The 23024-nt window shown below is 46.7% G+C and overlaps 2 protein-coding genes across 8 annotated transcripts in view; one reads left to right on the top strand and one right to left on the bottom strand.

Moving 5' to 3' along the window:
• Positions 1-22966, top strand: part of prkaa2 (protein kinase AMP-activated catalytic subunit alpha 2) — a 40859-nt gene extending 17893 nt beyond the window's left edge. For 2 of the 7 annotated variants that reach the window (XM_022751391.1, XM_022751393.1), the window contains exons 4-10: positions 280-424; positions 1330-1417; positions 2181-2405; positions 3076-3238; positions 4053-4391; positions 4483-4609; positions 5427-8940. In XM_022751391.1, the coding sequence (XP_022607112.1) occupies positions 280-424; positions 1330-1417; positions 2181-2405; positions 3076-3238; positions 4053-4391; positions 4483-4609; positions 5427-5677 (1338 nt within the window). In that variant the 3' untranslated portion in view covers positions 5678-8940. Of the gene's footprint in view, positions 1-207; positions 425-1056; positions 1187-1329; positions 1418-2180; positions 2406-3075; positions 3239-4052; positions 4392-4482; positions 4610-5426; positions 8941-22612 lie in introns of those variants that run through there. The other 5 variants (XR_002665299.1, XR_002665300.1, XM_022751392.1 and 2 more) reach the window with 5 other exon arrangements.
• Positions 10948-14808, bottom strand: LOC111226318 (FYN-binding protein 1-like). Its single transcript, XM_022751396.1, has 11 exons — positions 14787-14808; positions 13706-13865; positions 13402-13534; positions 13257-13291; positions 13093-13177; positions 12946-12980; positions 12359-12428; positions 12114-12217; positions 11534-11567; positions 11083-11195; positions 10948-10991 (listed from the first exon to the last, which is right to left on the bottom strand). The coding sequence occupies exons 1-10, from the start codon at positions 14802-14804 to the stop codon at positions 11099-11101; spliced, it is 771 nt and encodes a 256-aa protein (XP_022607117.1). The 5' UTR covers positions 14805-14808; the 3' UTR covers positions 10948-10991; positions 11083-11098.
• Positions 22967-23024: the final 58 nt, after the last annotated feature.

Below are 23024 nucleotides of genomic sequence, written 5' to 3'. Positions count from 1 at the left end.
TGATATGTATGGATGAGCTCCTTTTATTATTATTATTATTGTTAGAATAATCCTACTTGATCTTAACCAGGGCCCTGAGCCACAGAAACCTCATGACCAACCCGACCATGATCAGTTTAAAAGGGCAGCACATCATTTCATTATCCACTGTTCTTCACACACATGCCATCGGCTTAGTTCTGCATGTTTGTCTTTAACGCTCGGTGTCACGCTTTCACATCAGAGAAATACCCAGTAAAGCTGCAGCACAGTCGTGTCTGTTGGTGTTGCATCTTTCAGGTGGAGGACACAGAAGCTCGCCGTCTCTTCCAGCAGATTATCTCAGCCGTGGACTACTGCCACAGGCACATGGTGGTCCACAGAGACCTCAAGCCAGAGAACGTCCTGCTGGACGCCAGCAAGAACGCCAAGATCGCCGACTTTGGTAGGATTCCTAACGAAAACAGTTACAGCCAGAGGGAGGGACAGAAGGATTTGGCTTGGTTGTGAGGGATTGTGAGAGAATTTATTAAAAGACAGAAAGCAGAACAGCACATAAGTGAACATGTTGAAGAGGGAGGAGCAAACAGAAAGAGGTTGAGTTTGTGGAAGAGCTGATCGGAGCCAAGTGACAGTTTGTCGGAGAGAAACAGCATCATCACACACTTATTTCTACACTTTATTGTTATTATTATTCATGCACCTGCTGACCTCAGAGTTAGATGAATTCATCTCTGGCTTTCTTACTCATTGTGGCATAGTTGTTGTAGCTGACTGGTGAAGAGACTGTTGCAATCACCAAAGAGAGAAATATTTTCTAACACACATGAAGGTCCCTGTGGCCAGCAGGGTGCGTGGGGTGGAGAAAGGTCCCATAGCAACGGCCCGGTCTCATATCAAGTCTGGCAGGAAGCCCTGAGGCCCAGTGTCATCTGATAGGAAGGAATCGTTGGGGTGCGGCAGGGCTGTGCTGCAGGGGAAGTGTTTTGGCTGAGAGCAGCAGACACTGGTGAGCAGAGAGAGGGAGTGTTATGGGAACGGGGATGAAAGATAAAGAGAAGGTCAGCACATCACAGAGCGTCTGGTGTTTACCGTTTGGCCGAAGCCCTGGCAGGCGGGGAGAAGCTCATCCAATTAAATGAGCTTTGTGTTGAGAGCTTAGCGTCTTGGCGGCTGAAGGAGGATGAAGATATCAGCGGCGTCCACAGTGTGTAACTCTTACCCTCCCTGTGGTGGCCTGTTGCTGAGGTCAAACCATGTGGATCAATAACAACAACATGATTACAGAGGATCGTCGATGTGTAGCGTGTGTGTGTGCTAACGCGTGCGTATCTTGTGATTGGCCGACAGGTCTGTCAAACATGATGTCAGATGGGGAGTTTTTACGGACGAGCTGTGGCTCCCCCAACTATGCTGCTCCAGAGGTCATCTCAGGAAGGTGTGTCATCACATGTGATCGGGCTGTTGGGTCATCACACTGCAGCTGTCCATTATTCTCATTATCAAATAATATGAGGATTATGTTTTTGATTTAAAACCCATCGCAGCTTCGTCCATGAGGCGACGTGAAATGTTTCGACCAACTGCCCAAAATATTCAGTTTATAACCACTGGACAACAACAAGCAGGAAATCCTCATTTTAGAGCAAGTAATTAGTGTTTGGCTTTTTCTTTTTTTGTTTTACTATTTTTATAAAACAATTAATCAGTTATCAGAAAAAAAGGTTAAAATGACTGAAATGATTATTTTTCTTTTGATCACATAATTGTTTCAGCACGAATCACATTTACTTATGTAATCACCATCATTTATTTTGGTCTGGAACAGAAAAACAACCTGACAGAACAAAACCAGCTTTGAGAAAACCTCTTCAATCCATTTCCTCCCTCATAAAACATTTGTAAAGCCAGTTTATAAGTATTTTAATTTGTGTGTTTTACAACCATGTTTCCTAGTTTGACGTCTTCTTCACTGTCTTTGTTGCTGCATCATTTCCTGGCGCATTACCGCCACCTGTAGATGAGCAGAATACTGTGCACTACAGTTATTTGTCTTGTAAGACATTTATATATAATCATAAAGTTAATAGATTCAATAGACACATCTGCTCTCAGGTACATCACAGTGTATTTCAAACAGTTCATTAAATCTTTATGTATAAATGCTAAATAACCATTGTTACCTGTCATCCGTCTGTCAGGCTCTATGCAGGTCCAGAGGTGGACATCTGGAGCTGTGGCGTGATCCTGTACGCTCTGCTCTGCGGCACGCTGCCCTTTGACGACGAGCACGTCCCCACGCTGTTTAAGAAGATCAGAGGAGGCGTCTTCTACATCCCCGAGTACCTGACCCGCTCCGTGGCCTCGCTGCTCATGCTCATGCTCCAGGTCGATCCTCTGAAGAGAGCCACCATCAAAGACATCAGGTGCTCACCCCACTCTGTCCAGTCAAGTGGCTTTAAAGTGGCTCATTTCTTGTGGGCTTGTATGAGGTACTTGTATTAGTCAATGTATTACCTGCAGTAGATTCAGGTCGGCGCCGAAGCTGAGTGATGAGCAGGAAACTGAGGAAATGCCCACCAGAAAGAAAATCAATTTAAGTTTTATTCTGATTATTTTCACTGATTTATCAGCCCTTAATGACTCAGCTGGTCTGCAGTGTAATAGCGAGATGAAGCAGTGAACATATTCAAAATATAACTTACACTTCAAATGATATCGTTTTTTTAGGGTTAGAACACAGATATATTTTTACTGCTGTGTCCGTCCACAGCGTTTCACTCTCCTGACATCACATGAACCTTTTCAAAATAAATCAAACTGAGGTGACTGACTTGGCGATGTGAAGCGTGTTCAGTGGTTTCTCTTGGTCTCGGTGTTGGCTCTGGAACTGGAGCAGTCCCGCCTCCCGAGTGTTGCTACACAAATAGACTTCTGTGTTTGACAACAGTTTGACTCCATGCAAGTTTAAATGTCACATACTGTGATATTTTCCAGTGAATAAAACCGTCATTTAAAGGTTTGGGTTCAAAGCGAAGCCTGATGACTTTACAGCAGTTGTTTTTTGCGTTGACCTCTGACCCTGTCCTCCGTCAGGGAACATGAGTGGTTCAAGCAGGACCTGCCGGGATACCTGTTCCCTGAAGACCCTTCGTACGATGCCACAGTCCTGGATGAGGAGGCCGTCAGAGAAGTGTGTGAGAAGTTTGAATGTATGGAGTCTGAGGTTATGTCCAGCCTTTACAGCGGAGATCCACAGGTACAGTACTCTGCACTGTACCCGCACTGTGTAGGTTTTCAAATATATTCCTGCACATCATCACAGTCGAACAGTGTCGAAAGATCAGTTCAGCATTTTTCAGGTCCTTCTTGAAACAATGATCATGTGACAATATGGAGTTGAGAGTCTTGGTGGCTGAAGCCTTTCACCTGGGACGTGAATCCACTGTAAGAAATGGGGGAGAAAATGCTTTAAAAACACTTTAAAGTTCATCTGAGGCTCGTGTGAAACTTCAGCAGTCCCTCCGAGCTAAATCGAGTCGGTATTTTTCAAAGTTAGAATCTATTTAAGACACATTTTGGTTTCCCTGGACAGTAGTTCCCTGTGGAGCTACAGTGGAAGGATACTGTCTCTGCAGCTGTGAGCAGGTTTTGTATCTGGAAACAGTTTATTAGCATGTGTTACAAACGCAGTACAAAAATATCTGTCTACATGTTGGGAGATATGTTCGGGGACAGACCTGAGACATGTGACATGAGGGTTCATCAGTATTAAGACAGACACTAGAAATGCTGAACTTCTCCTTTAAAACATTATTTTATCAGTTTGTTGGTGAAGTACGTTTGTAGTGCTGACCTTCATCAGTCTGTGTTGTGGCTGTCGTTAGTCATGCTGCCATGGCCGCCCTGCTCTTGTGTGTATTCAAACAAACCTCTGCCGTCATCAAGCTTCTCTGTCAGTGCCAAGACTGGAGAATAGAAAATAAGCAGTAATGTGTGGGTCAGACCTCCGTTAGACTGTCCGGGCTGTCCTCAGCTTCACGAGACTCTCCATCCTCCTTCCGTCCCGCCAGGATCAGCTGGCCGTGGCCTATCACCTCATCATAGACAACCGGCGCATCATGACCCAGGCCAGCGAGTTCTACTTGGCCTCCAGTCCTCCCCAGGGCTCCTTCATAGAAGAAGGCATGCCGCTGCCCCCCGGAGTCAAGCCCCACCCGGAGAGGATGCCTCCGCTCCTGGCTGACAGCCCCAAGTCTCGTTGTCCTCTGGATGCTCTTAACACCACCCGGCCCAAACCTCTGGCAGTGAAGAAGGCCAAGTGGCACCTTGGCATCCGGAGTCAGAGCAGACCCTATGATATCATGGCTGAAGTGTACAGGGCAATGAAACAACTCAGCTTTGACTGGAAGGTAAGACACACACACACACACACACACACATATACACGTCTCCATACATAACAGCAACAACAGAACGACCCTCTGCTGTCGGGCGTTGCAGGTGGTGAACCCGTATCACCTGCGAGTGCGGAGGAAGAATCCGGTGACGGGCAACCTGGTGAAGATGAGCCTGCAGCTGTACCAGGTGGACAGCAGGTCCTACCTCCTCGACTTCAAGAGCATCGACGGTGAGTGATTCTGCTGCATGACATCATCTGAATATAGACTCCATACGTGCGGCGCTGCACCGGAAATGGACATTTCATAAAACAACGTGAGGATGAGTTTTCTTGGAAGGATGAATCACTCATAGGCCGCCTCCAGCTAGGCTAATTTAGCCCCCTCCCACAGTCAAAAGACTTGCAGGTCAGGTTAATTGGCGACTCTAAATTACCCGTAGGTGTGCATGTGGTGGCGACATGTCCAGGGTGAAGCAGCTGGGATTGGCTCCAGCCCCCCTGTGACCTTCAGAGGATGAGTGGTATAGATAAACACTACTGCTAGGACTGCGGTGGTGTGATGAGTCTGCGGTTACCTCCCACTGGTGGAAAACTCACGCCTTAGCCTGAACCCTCTGCCTGAGTCGGGCAGGAGCCATCTGGAGCACGGTGCCAGAGTCTATGGAAGATGAAACTAGATCTTCTAAATCTTCTGCGTCCAACTACCAGGGATACTGTCGTTTTCCAGCCTCTGGTTGGGGCTTCTTGGAGCTGGTGGGAAACGTCAAGAGATTAGCATTTAGCTCAAAACACAGCTGTCTCACAGAGATACAGATACATACGGACTGAAGATAACATTAAAGTGAAGTTTAAAATGTTTATATTTCTATAAACTTCACAGTAACTTCAACATTGTTTTTGTAATAAATCATAAATCATGTTTTTGAATAAGGGTGAATCAATCAAAAGTCATTCTGTGATTCTAACACCATGAAGAAGTGACTGTATGAACTTTATGAAACATAACTAACGTTGAAGGCTGTTGTTTTTCCTCCACCACCCCCAGACGACATCATCGAGGCAGTGGGCTTTAAATCTGGGTCGTCCACTCCTCAGCGGTCGGGCTCCACAGCCGGTCTCCACAGACCCAGACTGAGCATCGACTCTGCGAGCCCGGCCTTCGACCTGCCCCAGCTCAGCTCCTCCCTCCCGGGATCCCTGTCCGGCAGCAACCCTCTACTCACCCCACGCCAGGGATCGCACACCATGGACTTCTTTGAAATGTGCGCCAGTCTGATCACCACGCTCGCGCGCTGACGCCTGACGCCTCCTGTAGGGAGGGTGTCTGTGTTTGGAGCGACTTCCTCTTTCTGTCTCCTCTCCATGTCCGGTCCGGTCGTGTTGGACGGGCGGGGTGGAGAGCGATGGCTGCGTCGTGCTCCCCTCAGACGGAGGAGGGAGAAAGAGGAGGCCTTTGGCAGAATGGCAGATTAATAGCTTTTGTTTTCTTGGTGTGACACAGTCCTGGGGTCAGAGCCTCGGTGTTAAACATCGGCCCACAGCCGATCCTGGGACTGGAATCTGTGAACTAGTGGATGCCGGCAGAGTCAGAGGCGAGAGGTCACAGTTTGCAGCCGTCTCTCCTCCCACAAATACCTTCAATTATTATCAACTGCTGAAATATCATCACCCACCACAGCTCTTAATGGCGGGACGTCCTGCTGATTTGCCCCAGACACTGATCGGAGGTCAGTTTTGCTTCTTGTTTAATATTTGATGACGAGGCACGGGTTGTTAAACTTGACGTTAAATCTGTGTCTGCGGGAACGAAACCACATGTAAAGTTTAATTTCAGGTTTTCTATGATATAGTTTGTAAAGAAGCAGCTTTTGTTATCCATGTTTATTATAGGGATACCAAATATTAGACTTTATACATCAAAAGGAGACTATTATTATTATTCAGATATCAGATCCATATTTATTTTTAGAGATTGTTTTTTAGACACTGTAGTTTTATTATTTAAGCTGATCAACATGAAGTTTTATCCCGACTTTGAGTAGATTGTAGATGATTAATGAGCCCAGAGAGCCAGCAGGATAGTCGAGTGGTAAAACTCTCTGTGGTGTCTGGTGTTTGAGGCAGACACACACCATCTCCCCCGACTTGACATATCACTACTGTTTATCTCATATGCATTCAGTAACCGTCACAAATATGCAACACACACAGACTCCTGTACACCTGAGTCCTTGACGAATGACGAGCTGAGCGAGTGTTAACGCGCTGCTCAGCCATGCAGCTGCAGAATGTAATTAAAAAAGCAGGACGGCCTGTGACATGAGGAGGACAGACATGGCACCCAGTCATTCACATACGCAGTAAACTGAAGACAGGAGCTGCTTGTAACCAAGACGACAGCCGTCCTTCATCTCTCTCCTTTCAGCTCCGAGCCTTTAAAATGTGAACAAACGTCTAATGTAATAAAAAGATCCTCACATATTTTAATTTAAAAGAGCAAAAAGCAAGTAAATATGGGTGATAAATCACTTCAATAATCAGCTTCCACAATAGCCACTAATTGAATCAGCAGTAATGAACAAACTGAGACTCGTCAAGTGATGATGAGGAGGAGAAGATGAAGACGACAGATCCCTGTGAGATGGTGTGTATCTGCTGTGGGACACGATGAGCCACAGAAACATTTCTCCAGTTGCCTTAAAGAATGCCACACAGTGATTCTGTGCATATGTACCTGTAAACAGAGAGAGTGTGTGAGTGTGTGTGTGTGTGTGTGTGTGTGTGTGTGTGTGTGTGTGTGTGTGTGTGTGTGTGTGTGTGTGTAGCCGAGGTCAGATAGGTGGAGTGTGTCAGGCGATTGCCATGTGTGTAACTGGTGTTACGAGGAGATCAGCAGAGTTCAAATCAAAAGAACAAGGCGATGAGACTCAGAACATGATGCTTTGGTGTGTGTGTGTGTGTGTGTGTGTGTAGCTGTTGTCTGTTCAGTCTGCACTTTAAAACTCACAGTTTGCAGATTTACTGTTTATTGCGTCACACACTTTTTGTGGATGCACACACTTTACTGTCATTTGTGGTTGTGCACGTTGATGAACGCCACGCCGTTACTGCTTTTCTAAGTGTTCCTCTTTGTCCCGTCACTCACACCACGGCGGCGTTGTGTGTGTTGTGTGTGTTGTGTGTGTTGTGTGTGTTGTGTGTCGTAGCTGGATATTTTCATCCAGACTTTCTGAGTGAATGTGAAGTGGAAGCTGCTGCCGCTCAGATGAGTCCTCCTCCGTCTGTGTGTGTTGATGGCGAGCTCTGGCCTTTCTGCGCTTCTGTCGGACACACAGGACGGAGGACGTCATCTACTTTAGACTGGCGTCTATGAATCAACAAATACTGTAAGAAAGACATTAAGAAGTAAATACTAATATGAATAAATACAGTAAAATACTGTATATGAAGAACTTGTTTAACCTCAGCTCACTGTGATGGGGGCGTGTGATTGGCTGGAGGGTGAGGATGCAGAAACTTGAGAAAATACAGAACAAATGTTTGTTGTATTCATTCATGGTTATTTATTTCATGTCTTTTATTTATTATTACATCCAGGCCGCGTTAATATCAGCCACACAACAGTCTCTACTGCGACTATTCATCCAGCACGTTGACTGAGGACTGTGTTGGACCTACAATGATAAGATGTTTTTGATTTTTGCCTTATGAGACACGGTGTGAAAGTCTTTTCTGGAAGCCACGATGTTAGTGACCGTGCTGAAACCCTTTATGACACGTCTCTGTTTCTGTATCCTGTGTGTCGGATGTCAGAGGGAGAAACTCTGCTCCCTGCTGCAAGACACATGCAACTGCACAAACACACACACCTTTACAAACACTAGCCCATGTTCCTCTGTCAGACGTCTGTGTTCCTCTCTGTTGCTGTGTCTTAATAACTTGTACAGTGAGCTGCTTTCTTCACATCACCTTTGGCCCATTCATGCATTCATTCCTGACGCTGCTGCTCGTGACAACAATACTAAATACTGATCAATGAAGTGCACTATCCTGGAGAGGTCATGGGCGGGAGTGAAGACCTCCTCTGATTGAACCATTACTTTACTGTCAGATGTCGTACTGTACCATTACAACTGTATGCAACAACCGGTGGCATGTTAGTCAAGTAAACTCGACTCTAGTGTTCGGAGCTGGAAACACACGCCACGGCCTGATCGAACACACACACTCTGTGTTGTACCAAAGTGAGTGTTTTACTCTGTTTATCTGTGGTGGGGGGGTTCTTATGATCAGTGTAACCTTAAATACCCCTGAGTGTGTGTGTGTGTGTGTGTGTGTGTGCGTGTGTGTGTGTGTGCGTGTGTGTGTGTGTGAGAGAGTGTGTGTTTCTGTCTCTCCCTGTCTCTCTGTCTGATCGGGGTTTGGTTTCTCTTGTTATGCACTGCATGATGTTGCTGTTATGATTTGCACTTTAATGAGTATTTATTGAAAAACAATAAACAAACATATAAAAAGGAAATAGTTTTTGTCCTGAGGTCTTTTCAATCTGGACATTTTACACACACACACACACACACACACACACACACACACACACACACACACACACACACTCATCACAGGGGATTATTTTTGTGTTGTTCCAGACAAAAATGCACCTGTAGATGTCAGCAATATTTCACATGAACACGAACATGACCTCAGGTGATCGTCACTACTTTACTTCCTCATCTCTCTGTAATACTTATTATTCATTAGCTCCAGGGAAAGAAAAAAATAAGAGGCACATAAAAGTGACACCAGCCAGACATCAGCTGCATAAAAAGGAAATAAAAGTTACAGACGATGTTTCCCTCCAGAAGGTGCAACTAGAAGAAAGACGTACCAGCTGGTACCTGCAGATTCTTTAGTCGTATATTTGAGGTTACAGACAGTTATTATATTTACCTACTATGTTTAAAGGTCAGCCTTTAAATACACGAGTAGTTGCACAAGCTTTTCCATATTCCATGATATGTGTTCATAAAATAATGAGAGTAAATAGAGTAAATTACAAAGTAGAAAAACGTACAAAAAAAAACAAAACTAAACAACAATATCAAACACTTAGAGTTAAATTTTGAAGGTGGGGTTAAAAACAGAGGGGACACAGCAGGGCATGAATGAAAACAGATCATATCACTTGTGGGGTTTAATTATTGCTGATGACAAAACCTAAAACAAATATTTCAGCCACGAGCGGCAATTCAACAGAGAAGAAGAAGAAGCTGCAACCCACCATCATGGTGGCCTCTGTCTGTCTGACCCTTAATTATATGAAGTACACATTGGTGGTATTTGTGGCGCCCCCTACGGGTCAAGCTCAGCATGCTTTGGTAGACCTGTTGTCTATCACGGCCTGAAGGTGTCTACCAAGGTTTATGATGATTGGACTAAGGGTTGATGAGTTATGGCCGATATTGATTAAGCCCCGCCTTTTGCTAAGATATTTTTGTTGATGGCGGCGGCCATGTTTTTCTACTGATGTTGCTCATCTATAAAAGAAATCTGTATTTTTAGTTTTTATACCAAATTTCATAGTGTTTTTTTTGTCGAGCACATTGAGATGGACCTGTGGTCAAATTTCAAGCCCATCAGCCAAACAGTGTGAGGGGCGTGGCCTTGCCAAAACTTTATTTTAAGTCCTTAATTACAGCGCCACCATCTGGACAATTCAGCTCATATTTCTTGGGAAGCAGGTGCGAGTGATTTCCAGTCACTGGGCCGAGTTTTATTTTTCTATCTCAAGGGAATTTGAGCAAATCTGACAGAAAAATAATAACCTGAGAAAAAAACAATTAAATCTTTGTGAGTTAATGTCAGTATTGCTTTTTACTCCTTTGCTACCAACACTGTCAACTGGTAATATGTAGATAGGACACTGGTCTGATCCAGCCCTTCACACTGCTGCATGTAGGCCCAGATAAAAACTCACACACGGCTAACCTGTTGAGTTCTTTGGACTGACCCTGAACTGGTCCTGAGGAGCGGCATGGTGGAAGAAGGACTGCTGGTTACTGGACATGATAAGTCAACAAGTTCCACCTGCTTTTCACTGCAGGAGTTTGACATGAAAATTACACAAGTCTGAGAAAAATCTACATTTGCCTTTGTCTTCCTCTGATTTCTACCACTTTATATAGATTCTGCTTTCTGGTATTTGCACATGAAAGGTGTTTAATCTTCCCTATAAGATCCTCCAGGGTCACTAATACTCAGATAACACCTGTGCGTGTGTGTGTGCGTGTGTGTGCGTGCGTGCGTGCATGTGTGTGTGTGTGAGGGTTTGTGGGATCAGCAGTCCACCTCCAGTCAGACTGCACACACACTGAGCGCCTGAAAGAACAGGAACTGCACAGAAAGATTTCCGGTTGCTGAAAGATGTCCTTGTTAAAACAATCCCCACTTCTTGTTCCTCTGGTGAGTCATCGTACTGATCCATGAACGAGTCAGCAGGTAAATCAGGTGGTAGTCTTAGGGCTTCGGTGCGGGCGTGGCCTTCGGCAGGGTGGGGGGGTGGGGGGGGGTGAAGGTGCGGTCAGTCTTAGGTGACTTGATACTGCTTGTTGTGCTGTGACAAACAGAAAAACAAACACAGCGTCAACATGTGATGATGCACAGTGACGGAGGCGTGATGAAGAGTCCAGGTGAATCTTCCTCACCTTGTTTTTCTGTCAGTTACTCTGTGGTCAGGTCAGCGTACAGGTCAGGGGGGGGCAAGATGAGCAGATTGGGATGATCATTATCCAGGTCCTGCGTCTCGCTCGGCTCCGGCCTGTGGAAACAGATCAGGAAGATAACTCATCCTTTCCTCCAGCGCCTGGTGAGCAGTTTGCAGGTGCTGCCATGTTCTGTACTGCCCCAGCTGTGACAGAGCAGAGCGACTCCTTGTGACCATGAACATGACACCATCATAAAGGTTAAAGCACGTTACTGAGAATCCTCCTCCAGCTTAGCTTCCTGGTAGCAGAGCAGCAGATTTCTCTCTCTCTCTCCAACAAACAGAAGAAAACTCTCTCTTCACTCCAGACAACAAGGACTAAGAAACCTGCCTGTCCACAGGTTGCACAACATGTTCAACATTTTTCTTTGTTTGTGTCTGTGTCTACTTACAGGTGAACTGCTTCTGCCTCCGCCGGCACAGGACCTGGAACAATGAAAGGTTTTCTTTATAAATGAGATGATGGATAAATGGATTTTTCAGTGATTGAGCTAAATGCTATTAACCCTCACACACTGTTCATGTTTCTGCAGATCTGGTGACAGTGTCGAGGTCCCCCTTGAACTCTGTCACCACTGTCCCATAACAAATACACACAGACAGGGCATGTACAGTTCCACAGTTTCAAGATCCCCTAAAACCTCCATGTTCCTTCATCTGACGCACAGATCTAATATCTGTGGATCTACAATCCACTTCAATAGATACGGCTCAGACATTCACAGCTCCTGTACAAAAGGATAATATTTTAAAATATTTTAAACATTTTGTTGTATTTTGGGTCACTTTAGGAAAAGTCAAACTTCAGGCTAAAAGACATTTAAGATATTTTTACTGCTGTTAAACGTCACGTGACCAGAACAGTGTGTAAGGTTTAAGAATCACAGTAACAACATTTCATAAAGTGAATAATCATCTTACACAACATTATTCAGACATAATTAAATAATGACTTTCTCCAGTATCACTTACTTGTCTCCAGTTCAGTGACACTGTTAAAAAGGGAGGGATCCGGCGCCACAGGTAAAGGTGAGTGGAAAAACGTCGCCAACTTCTGAAGTGCTTCATGTTTTGCTCTGATGGAAAAACAAACGCACATATCCCATATATCACTCTGCGTGTGTGTGTGTGTGTGTGTGTGTGTGTGTGTGTGTGTGTGTGTGTGTGTGTGTGTGTGTGTGTGTGACTGAGCATCAGAGAGCAACAGGTGAACTCACTGCACATGGGAGCCGTCGGCACTGATGTCACTGTGACTGTGCTGGTGGTTTATACTCAGATCTTTGTTTCCTGAGAGAATAAATAAAAGTCCGATGAGAATAACGAGTTAATTACTCCAGACTCAGCAGCTGTGAACATGGTGTGATTACTGCGCTGTGGTTGGACACAGGAAGTATGATGTCACCATGGGGTCAGTAAGTCACTGTTTGGCACCATTAAAAGTGTATTGAATTAGCTGTTAGCACTTCCTGTTTGCAGTGTAGCCGTATTATCTACAGCATAACTCCTGCAGATCTGCGTGATGCTATTGACTCAAAGGCTCAGAATCACAGAGGGGAAGATGGATACTGTGGATTCTTGTATGAAACAACCATCGACGTATATCTGCTGTAAAAACTCATGTCTTGTTGTTGTACCTGCACAGCTGCATCAAGATAACACAGGTGTTACACAACTTACTGACAATTCTCTGACAATAATCTGACGATAACGGCAGAGAGTCGGGTGATGAGCAGTGAGAATAGACGTCATGCTTAGATGAACATTAGCTCAGCGCAGTTTACTGAAGAAAAGGTTTGTTTCTTACCCATGTCCGGCATGGACAGCGTCCTGGTGTGGCCCCTGCAGAGGAAAACACGTGGACAACACCAGGCACAAGTGTCAAGACAGAAAAACAAAAACACTGACTGTGGATCTGTAGGTGTCTATGTGAAACTGAAGAAGTCTGACTTACAGCGGAGCCAGCGGATCTGCAACGTCACGGGCAGGAGAGAGAGCTTCATCATCATCACCGGTCCACTCTTCACTGTCATCTGTGACTGCACACGTCAACATCAACGTCAAACTGCTGCTGAACACGTTACAAACACGCTGCGAGTGAGAGGAGAGGATACTTACAGCTTCCTGCTGACAGAGGGTAGTGATTCGACTCCCTGAGGAAACAGAGACATAAGCAGCTATAAATCATCCTGAAAACTCCACAGTGTAATGACGGACGAGTGAGGAGGAGGAGGAGGAGGAGGAGGAGGAGGAGCACACGTACCTGCTCCCTGTCCTGGGGAGCTCTCCGTCGATAACGTTGCTGCTGCTGCTCTTGCGGTTGATTGCCGCCTTCTTCCCCAGCTCCAACATCTCCTTGATGTCCAGCTCCACGTGATCCACGGCGACATACCCGTCTGGAAAACACACGCGCACAGTCACTGCAGGGATCCACGCTCAGGGATTAAAGTACACAACAAGCTTTCTGTGTCTTTATCTCGGCTCAGGATTCAAACAGCAGCATCAACACACGAGCATGAACACGAGCCTCGACGCTGGAGCCGAACACAGCTGCTGAGAGAACTCACAGTTGTTGCCGCCGTCCCGGGCCAGCCACTTCCCTCTCGGGCAGTTGGTTGTTCGGATGATGCTGACGATGTCGCCGCTCTTCACGGGCAGATCGTTCTTGCGCCCTTTTGTTGTCACGGTTACTTTGGCCTGGTACATGGCGTCCTCCTGCCCCGTGATCTGAACACACAAGAGTCACAGCTTAAAGTCACACGGACCGACGTGTTTGTAAAGTCGAAGGTTCTGTTTGTTTTCACACAGAGAAAAACTGAAGTGGACCACAATGCATCATGACAAACCAGGTGAGAACGTGCTCTGCTCTGATTGGTCAGATTGTCTGGAGCAGGGAGGTAAACACAGGAAGAAGGTCAAACGGACCGACACCACCTCTTCTAAAGGGTCTCGGCGAGACGGTTTTGGTCGCACCTGAGTGATCACTGTTTTCACACCTGCACGGTTTCACTGGACTGAAAAGGGGCAGGTGTGAAAACTCCCTTATTCTTTCTGAGACACGAGTCTGGCTTTTCTACATCAGCTGGACCAGTAGGTTCTGATGGTTCTGATGGTTCTGATGGGTCTGATGGTTCTGATGGGTCTGATGGTTCTGATGGTTCTGATGGTTCTGATGGGTCTGATGGTTCTGATGGTTCTGATGGGTCTGATGGTTCTGATGGGTCTGAGGGGTCTGATGGTTCTGATGGTTCCGATGGGTCCGATGGGTCCGATGGTTCCGATGGTTCCGATGGGTCTGATGGTTCTGATGGTTCTGATGGTTCTGATGGTTCTGATGGGTCTGATGGTTCTGATGGTTCTGATGGTTCTGGTACTAGTGCGCCACATATCACTGCTAATGACACAGATTCCACTGGAGCCTGCACATGTTGCTCAGCTCAACTCTTCCATGGGGAGGAATGAATCCAGACAGGTTTGTATGGCCAGACAGATACCCCACCCTCCCCCACCGCTCACTCCCTCTCCACACCTCCCTTCCTCCCTTCCTCCCTTCCTCCCTTCCTCCCTTCCTTCCTTCCTCCCTTCCTTCCTTCCTTCCTTCCTCCCTTCCTCCCTTCCTCCCTTCTCGCTCAGAACAACTTCACTCACTTTGTATTTCTTCTTCATCTCGTTCTCCTTCTTCTCCCTCTCTTTCTGCTCTTTCTTTTCCCGCTCCTGTTTCTCCTTCAGCTCCTTCTTCTCCTTCTCCAAGCGCTGCTTCTCCTTCTTCTTCAGCTCTTTCTCGTCCGGCCCCTCTGTGGCGGCTTTCTTGTCGATCCTGCAGAAGAAAACAGAGCGCATGAGGAAAACAAAGACAAGGCCAGACTTCACTCAGTGTCTGTGGGGTAACTGAGAAGTGGGTCAGCAAATAAGCCCTTACCTGCTGAACCTGCCTGCCCTGCTCTTCTCTTCGTTCTGTAAACACAAAGAGATAAGCTTTGATTCCTTTTGCATGAAATCATTCCAATCTCTGACAGATAAGAGAAGTGAGAAAGCTACTTACTGCCTCCTGTGCTGCCTCAGCATACGGATCTGTGGTGAACACACAGTTAGGTAAATAAAAAATTAGAATAAAAGAGAAGCTGACATCATGAAGAAACATGGTAGATACAAGTCAGACGATAGAGTCATGATGAGATCTGTGTGTGAGAGTAATACTGCCATTTAATCATATGTTAAAGCTCCTCCAGTGTAAAGGTCTGTGTCCATGTGTAGTGTGATTATAGATCAGCTCTAGCTTCTATATTAATACTGTGAAAGTATCAAAGCCTCAGTCCACAGAGAAATGCACACAGCCTGTATTCAGAAACTGAGCCTTAAAACCAGCCGTCAGGACTTCTGGAACTTTGTGATGTCACAACAAAGCAGTCACCAAGCCCCGCCCACCTGGACCCACCATCCAAACCTTGCAGGATTTGGTTTCTCTGAGTGTTTTTACCTGAAATCTGCTTTATTTTTATTGGATCACTCAGAAAACAGTCAGCCAATCAGAAGAGAGGCTCAGAGCCTCCTCTCTTCTGATTGGCTCACAGACCTGTTGTTACTAGAGCTCCAGAGAGAAGCCTGAGAGAGGAGATGTAAAACTACACTGAGATGGTTTTTATATTTTCTGATGGATCAACACTTCAAATAAAACACAGAAGAAGAAGAAACATGGAGCTTTATAGAATTATACTAAAGTCATGACAGGATGCAAACACTAATTCATATTTCTGTGGGAAGGATTTGTGAAACGCAGGCTTTAGTTTAATGTCACACGTTGTCACTCAGTCAGATACCGTGAATATCAACATGATTATTTTGATTATTATTGATCTTATTGATATAAATGTCTGGATGTGATGTGTTCATCCAGAAAGAGTTCTTACTCTTTGGTGGTCCTTTGCGTTTCTTGCCGCCGTCAGTCTTTACTTTCTTTTTGGAGGCAGACATGGAAATGTCCTCGTAGACATTTTCTGTGCTCTCATAGATGCCGTTGCTAACTCCGGCTTCAGGCCTGATCGGGGCAGAGGAGTAAAAGTTCTCAGAGATGAACAAGTATGTCGAAGCAAAGAGACAAAGGTTAAATTCACGTGTCTTACCCGGCCACTGATGGAGACTCTTGAGAGACAGGGAAAGAGGATTCTGGTGGTAGATGATCTTGGTATTCGTCTCCAAGTCCTGGTGCGGCCTGGAGCTCAGCTCCCGCAGCAGCTATCCCATTGCTGTGGATCAATGAAAGGTTCCGTCCAACTGGAGTATCTGAACCAGCGTACTCCTCGTTCCCCCACTCTGACACCTGCAGCTCCGGAGCATCTGAAGCCACATCGTCAAACTCTGGGAGGTCTGTGGTGTCCGTCTCTGAGAGGTCAGGAGGAGCAAGGATCTCTGCAAGTGAAGGGAGAGACAACACGAGGAGGACTGTGAGTGGACGGCTCAGGTTTGGTTTCACAACGCGTGGGTGTGATGGTGGGATGGTGTCGTGTTCACACCGTCATCTTCCACAGCAGGAGGGCTGAAGTCACTCAGGTTGACGGACAGAGGTCTTGTAGGCTTCGGTGGGGGAGGACCCAGAGACTTGCGGTCTGGGAGGACCTTTTTGGGAGGAGGAGGGGGAACCACCAACAGCTCTGGGAAAACATCAGACCCCTCCTCAGTGATGCCGCCCAACACCGGAGAAGCTTGTCCTGCAAAGAATTACAGTAGCTCAGTCTTGATACACGTCTGTCAGATACTTCACATCCAGGTCACACTGAGCTCTTGTGTTCGTCCTCGTTTCAGCAGAAAACTGAACATTAAAAACAGCGACAGACTCCAGCTGGAGGAAGCGTTCAGACACAGAGACAGAGCCAGCACAGGCAAAGAATCTGGAAACCAAACCAGTCGAAGAGGTTGTTGTGACTGAACTCGGCAGAGTGGAGATAATGCAATTAAAGGTGAGAAATCAGGACAGCTGGAAGAAGAAAAGGACAGACGTCCTCCCTTTAAAAATATGTCCCTCTGTTTCTGCGTTTCTGTCTCTTCTTTTACCTTAAAGGTAAAACACACTTTTCCTAATTACACTACAAATTATATTTCGTCAAGCGTCATTTGAAATGGAACTGACCTAGAAACTTTCACGTGTTCAACAACCGGTCTTTAAAAACCAGGATGTTATAGAATTCTTTGAATTATTCACTTAGATAATTAAACCCTCCGCTTAAATACTTCACCTCGTGTTTGTGCAGCTTTGTAAGCAACAGGTTGCTAAACACTGACACCTGCACAAACACCTGCGTGCACAATCACTAAAGCCAGAGTAAATCAAGTCAATATATCAGTGTAACAGACATTAAAGTGTCTGTCTCTGCAGCTCTGTCTTCACGACGGACATGCACCTGTCATTGCTGACATACCTGAGCAGCTCTGCCCTGCCTGCTGCACAGAGGAGGAATGTTTTCATTGTGTGTGAGTGTGTGTGAGTGTGTGTGAGTGTGTGTGAGTGTGTGTGTGAGTGTGTGTGTGTGTGTGTGTGTGTGTCTTCAACGTTCCTGTGGTAACTCTGTGTCATAAACCATACTATACATTCCAGATGTTCTGTATCTCTGACACACCTGGGCAGCTCACGCTGAGACATTCTGGACTCACCGTGGTCGATGCCGTTGACTTGCTCTGGTTTCGCTGAGCGGGAGTTTCCTGCCCGATCTTCATAATCAATGGGTGGGAGCTCCGGGAAAGAGTGGGTGGGGCTGTGAGGAGGGGGGAGCTCTTCAGGTGGAGGGGTGATGGAGTAAGAGGCGGTGGGGCTGAGAACAGATGAGACAATGTCAGATATCAGCGTTCAACAGCAGGTTAAACTTGAATAAACACGTCCTGCAGCGTGTGTTGCTCACCTGGCCGTCTTCCTGCGAGCCTTCTCCAGAGCGTTGAGGATCCTCTGGTCCGCCGAGGAGGGCCGCTTCCCCGGGCTCATGTCCTCCGCCCTCTCCAGAGCCGAGAGCGCAGAGATGGGACGCTCAGGTTTGGGCGACGGCGGGACGGATGGAGGGTCTGTGACCCGAGGAGGAGGAGGCTTCTCCGCTGCAGCTACAATCACGGCCTCGGCCTCGGGCTCAGGGGCGGAGGCCACCGGAGGAGGAGTAGAGACAGAATGACTGGGTGGGGGGGTCGGGGCGACGCTGGGTGGACTGGGAGTGATTTCATTTTGGCTGGCAGGTCTGGAGACGGACAGGGCGGGAGTTTCTGTCTCCAGCGGGGTTTCACTCTCTGGGGTCGGGACTTTAGCAGCTGGGTTATCAGGAATAAAGGCAGGAGGGGGGGTGAAGTCGGGAAAGGCGGGGATGATGGAGGGTGGGGGGATCTCCACAGCGGGCCTGGAGTCAGGTATGACTGGGATGTTTGGCATCAGGGCCTTTGGTGCAGGGATTTGAGGTTGTGGTGCTGTGTCACCAAAGTCAGAGGGTACTGGGATCAGTGGAGCTAGTCCGGGGACGTGTGAGCTGGGGGTGTCCAGGATGGGGTCTGCTGGGACCTCTTTCTTTAAAGACCTCTTGAAAGTGAGGAAACTCTTCTTCTTTGGTGTTGCGGCTTTAGGTGGAGGCGTGGCCGGCACCAGCTCTGCCGTGCCTTTACCGTTCTCTTTCTTCCTCTTCTGACCCGACGCCTCGTCTTCCAGCTTCTCTTTGTTTCCCTTCGTCTTGTCTTTACTCACCTTCAGCTTCCCCTCGCTCTTCTCCTTCTCCCTGGAGCTGATCTGGATCAGAGGCTTTTTGCTCTCCTTCTTCTCGTCCTTGAAGATCACTCTGGGGGCCATCATTGTTTTTCCTTCCAAGCTGCTGTTGATGGAGGTGAGCAGGGAGGGGCGTGCTCCTGCAGGCAGGTAATGAGTGGGGCTCTGAGGGGGAGGGACGACCTTTGGTTTCTCCGGGAGGGCAGGTTTGATCCTGGGCTGCTTCAGGAGGAGGTCCTCGTCCTGGAACTTGGCCCTCAGAGCCCTAAAGTCCATTGTGCTCTCCTGGGGACAGGAGGACACAATACGAGTTGGGACAGGCAGGACATCATCAGCCGGTGTCACTTATTAAACAGGGAGTGAATCAGTTTAACAGCAACAACAAGGTGAAGTCTGGCTTCATAAAGTCGACCGACCTGATCGGCCTCAGTCACAGGATTTCAACAGTCAGATTACTGTTGTATGATTAATGACAAACTCAGCCTCAGGTCACTTATGATTCATATGAAGCGACAGTTGAAATCATGACAAAAAGCTCACACCTATACAACACCAAACACCAAATATCATAACCATGACATCTACAGTGCTGATATAAGTTGTAATCTGACTCTGAGGAGGATTTGAAGATATCACAGGACTCACCTGATCCATCGTCAGGTGAAGTGTCCACCGAAACCACAGAAGTCTGTTCAGTCCAACCGGTGAAGTCCAGAGAGTTTCTCCTTCACTCTCTCATCCTGTGTGTGTGTGTGAGGAAAATTCACCATCAACAAAACTCTCCTGTCACCGCTGTTATCGATCTGTCTCAAACCTTCTGCTCTCTGATCGACACAGGTGTGCGACCCACGCGCGCAGGAGACGGTGTCAGTGGAGGAATGAGGATGAGAGTGAACCACACTCATCTCCAAAACACAAAAACACAAAAACGGTCCGTCCCGTCAGACGGGTCCTGCTCCACACACCGACTCTCAACACCTGTTTGATTTTTTTTTTTTCTTTTCATCCCTCAGGAATGTGGCCGGACTGGCACCACGCACGCGCACACGCGTAAACGTGAGTCACTGTCACGGAGCTGTGGAGCTGCAGTTTGGTTCTGTTCAAACTCTTTCACACACTGAAGCAGCCAGTAAGTTCGCTGTGGTGTTGAAGTCATTCATCATCACGTGGTGGGTTTGTCCTCCGGGGCTTGAAGAGAATCTCGCAGGTAAAACATGGAGGCAAAAGGAAACAGAGGCCGGTAACAAACAGTCCAGGTTTGTTACACAGAATACTGAAGTATTTAAACAGGCATTTACAATATGACATAAACACAACACATGCTACAGACTCAGGCTTCATAAGAGTCTTATTCACTGCAGGAGTGAACCTGTCAGGACAGGTGTGTCAGAGCTGCAGGCCTCTGCTCCCTTCATACATGGTCAGGCTGACACAACACACACACACACACACACACACACACACACACACACACACAGCAGCTGGGAGGAGCAGCACTGAACGGTGGGTTATTAAACATGTCACCAGTCTGTGTAGATATACAGGAAGACTGAAGAATATTTAAAGCTCCGTGTTTCTTCTTCTGTGTTTTATTTGAAGTGTTGATCCATCAGAAGATATAAAACCATCTCAGTGTAGTTTTACATCTCCTCTCTCAGGCTTCTCTCTGCAGCTCTAGTATCATATAATATAGAAGCTAGAGCGGATCTATAATCACACTACACATGGACAGAGACCTTTACACTGGACATGACTTGCAGCTTTAAAGTTCAGTTTTCCATATTGGTTGTATCCATCCATGCAAATGTTTTTATCGGCAGAGGTTTAAGGAGCAGTCGACAGTTCACTTGGAGGTGAACTGAGTTTCGTTTGTGTTGCTCACAGGCTTAAAAACTGCAGCTTGTCTTCCCAAAAATAATGTGCCGGTATCCCGGACAATCCACACACCTGGCTGCTGACAGCCCTCTGACAGTTTCCACAAAGGAAACAGTCCCAAAGAAAACTGCTGACAGTGAGGTTTGTGGATTATCCAGTAACTGGGACAGAGTTTTCAGAGACACGTCGCTGTCAAATGTAGTTTTTCAGTGATTTAAAAACCACAAACAAAAATCCATTCACCTCCACAATGTATGGCTGGTAGCAGAAATCCTACAGATGAGTATCTCAAAACTCTGTCACCTCAAACTGGAACTAACAGGAACCAGACACTACTCCAGGTAATGGAGAAAAATGACTTACACTTAAAATCAGCAGAGTCTCAGTCTGTCCTGCAGAACGTGGAATTTAAAAAAGTTGTTTTCATGCCTCGTCTTCTTCCGCAGGCGGGAGGGGGAGAAGCAGATCAGGCGTAGGAAGGCTGAAGTTTGGTTTCTAATAAAGCTTATGACAGTTTGCATTAGAGGCTGCTGCTGTAGCAGAATGTGACAGGCCATTAGAGCCGTGTTAAATTACAACAAAATACTGTGGCGCTTTGCTTTACACCAACTATAGACACACTGGGGGTCACCTCTGCCAGACACACACCATTAGGTTCACACACACACACACACACACACAGATAAAGACACATAAACAGACACTTTAGTCATTTGGGATGTGTTTATTTGTAACAGTAATACATGGTGGAATACGTAAATCAAGAGAGAACCAAAAAATCATCTAAAAACCCACTGTAGAATGTCATATTCATCAAGATAAAAATAATGCGTCAATTTACATTAAGAAACTGTTAGCTGAGGTAAAGTTAAAATAGGTCTAGAAATGTTATGTACTCAAACAGCAATGTTTCCCTTTTTATTCAACATCTTTGCTTGTCTTCTAGTTGTCAGATTTTTAAGTTAATCAACATCATAGTCCAAAAAGAGCGAGATAGGGACTCTGGCCATAAAATAGGGAGTCACTGGCATCACAGTTGATGTAGTTGAAGCAGAGGATGCTGCGGTTGTGGCACCTGACCAACGGACAGACAGACGGGCGGAGCATCACGGCGGCGTAAAGACAGAGTCGGACAGAATGGGACGGAGGACGGGAGTGAGACCACGTCTGCTGCCTGTGACAGGAGTAAAGGCTTGCAGGTTTTCTGGGGAACATAAACCGTAGAGGCCGACGACACTGACGCGTGGAGGCGAGACAGACGGGGGCACGGAGCAGGTTAGGAGCTGGAGCCTGGGTTAGTACGTGAGGCTGAGACTACGACGTCCATGCACAAGAAGAAAACAGGATTAGAGACGGAAACCAAACGGAGTGGGAAAAGAGGAAAAAAGAAAAACATATGTTGGTATTGCTTGGGTTAATGTGAAGAGTTTGCATAACTGAAGCCTTCCTATTTTATGGCACAGACGTTTAGTGGACAAAATGGTTGTTGTTGTTGTTGTTGTTATCATTATTTACAAAATGAGTTTGGCAAACCAACGATCAGATGCCTTAAAGCCATGTTGACTCTATAACTCCTATAGAGCTGACCCCAGCGGCTTGATTGACTTATAAAATAAAAATTCAATTTTTCAATTTGTTCTGTTTTTTTCTTTTTAAATCGGTATTGTACAAAAGCTATAGAGAATGAAGAGTTCGATCACAGAATCTGTTGGACTTGCAACACTTCCCGCTCAGGGCCCGGTCCTCGGGAGGTCCGGTCCTCTGGCCTCTGAACCGGTCCGTCTGCGAGGAGAGACGTTTGGCAAATCACTGTGTGGCTGCGTGTTGGAGAGATTGAGGGATGACTGCGTGTGTGTGTGTGTGTGTGTTGGAGGTGTGTGTGTGTGTGTGAGTAGCTCCCAGAGAGTCTGTTTCTGCATAGTGATCCAGCAGACACTCACAAGAATGGGGAGAAAACGCCCGAACTAACCGACCAATCAGAAGCAGCGATCCCCAGAAACGGGCCGTCCCTGATAGGCCCGTTAGAGTCTAGCTCCTCCTGTGGGATCTCCTCGCTACAGATGCAGATTCTGTCCGTTAACAGTTAACGATGATCACTCTAATCCTAATGAGCGTGTGTGTGTGTGTGTGTGTGTGTGTGCGCGTGTGTGTGCGTGTGTGTGTGTGTCGGAGATAGAGAGGCACTGCTTGATTCAGTCCCTCCTTGGCAGCACAGACTCTGGCCAGACACAGGAGGCAGAGGGAGGAGTGTGAGAGCGAAGATAGAGAGGAAGAGGAGGGGGGGG

The sequence above is a fragment of the Seriola dumerili genome, unplaced genomic scaffold, assembly GCF_002260705.1.
Source record: "Seriola dumerili isolate Sdu_G_001 unplaced genomic scaffold, Sdu_1.0 BDQW01000155.1, whole genome shotgun sequence".
Classification (NCBI taxonomy): Eukaryota; Metazoa; Chordata; class Actinopteri; order Carangiformes; family Carangidae; genus Seriola; species Seriola dumerili.
This window is presented reverse-complemented; position numbering and strand designations above follow the sequence as displayed.

Excerpts from the sequence above, each read along its gene's own strand:
- LOC111226318 (XM_022751396.1), bottom strand. Across the intron at positions 12,429-12,945 it reads GCTGTCCATGCCGGACATGG|GAAACAAAGATCTGAGTATA; the intron begins GTAAGAAACAAA and ends TTATTCTCTCAG. Across the intron at positions 11,196-11,533 it reads GAGGCAGAAGCAGTTCACCT|GCCGGAGCCGAGCGAGACGC; the intron begins GTAAGTAGACAC and ends CTGTTTCCACAG.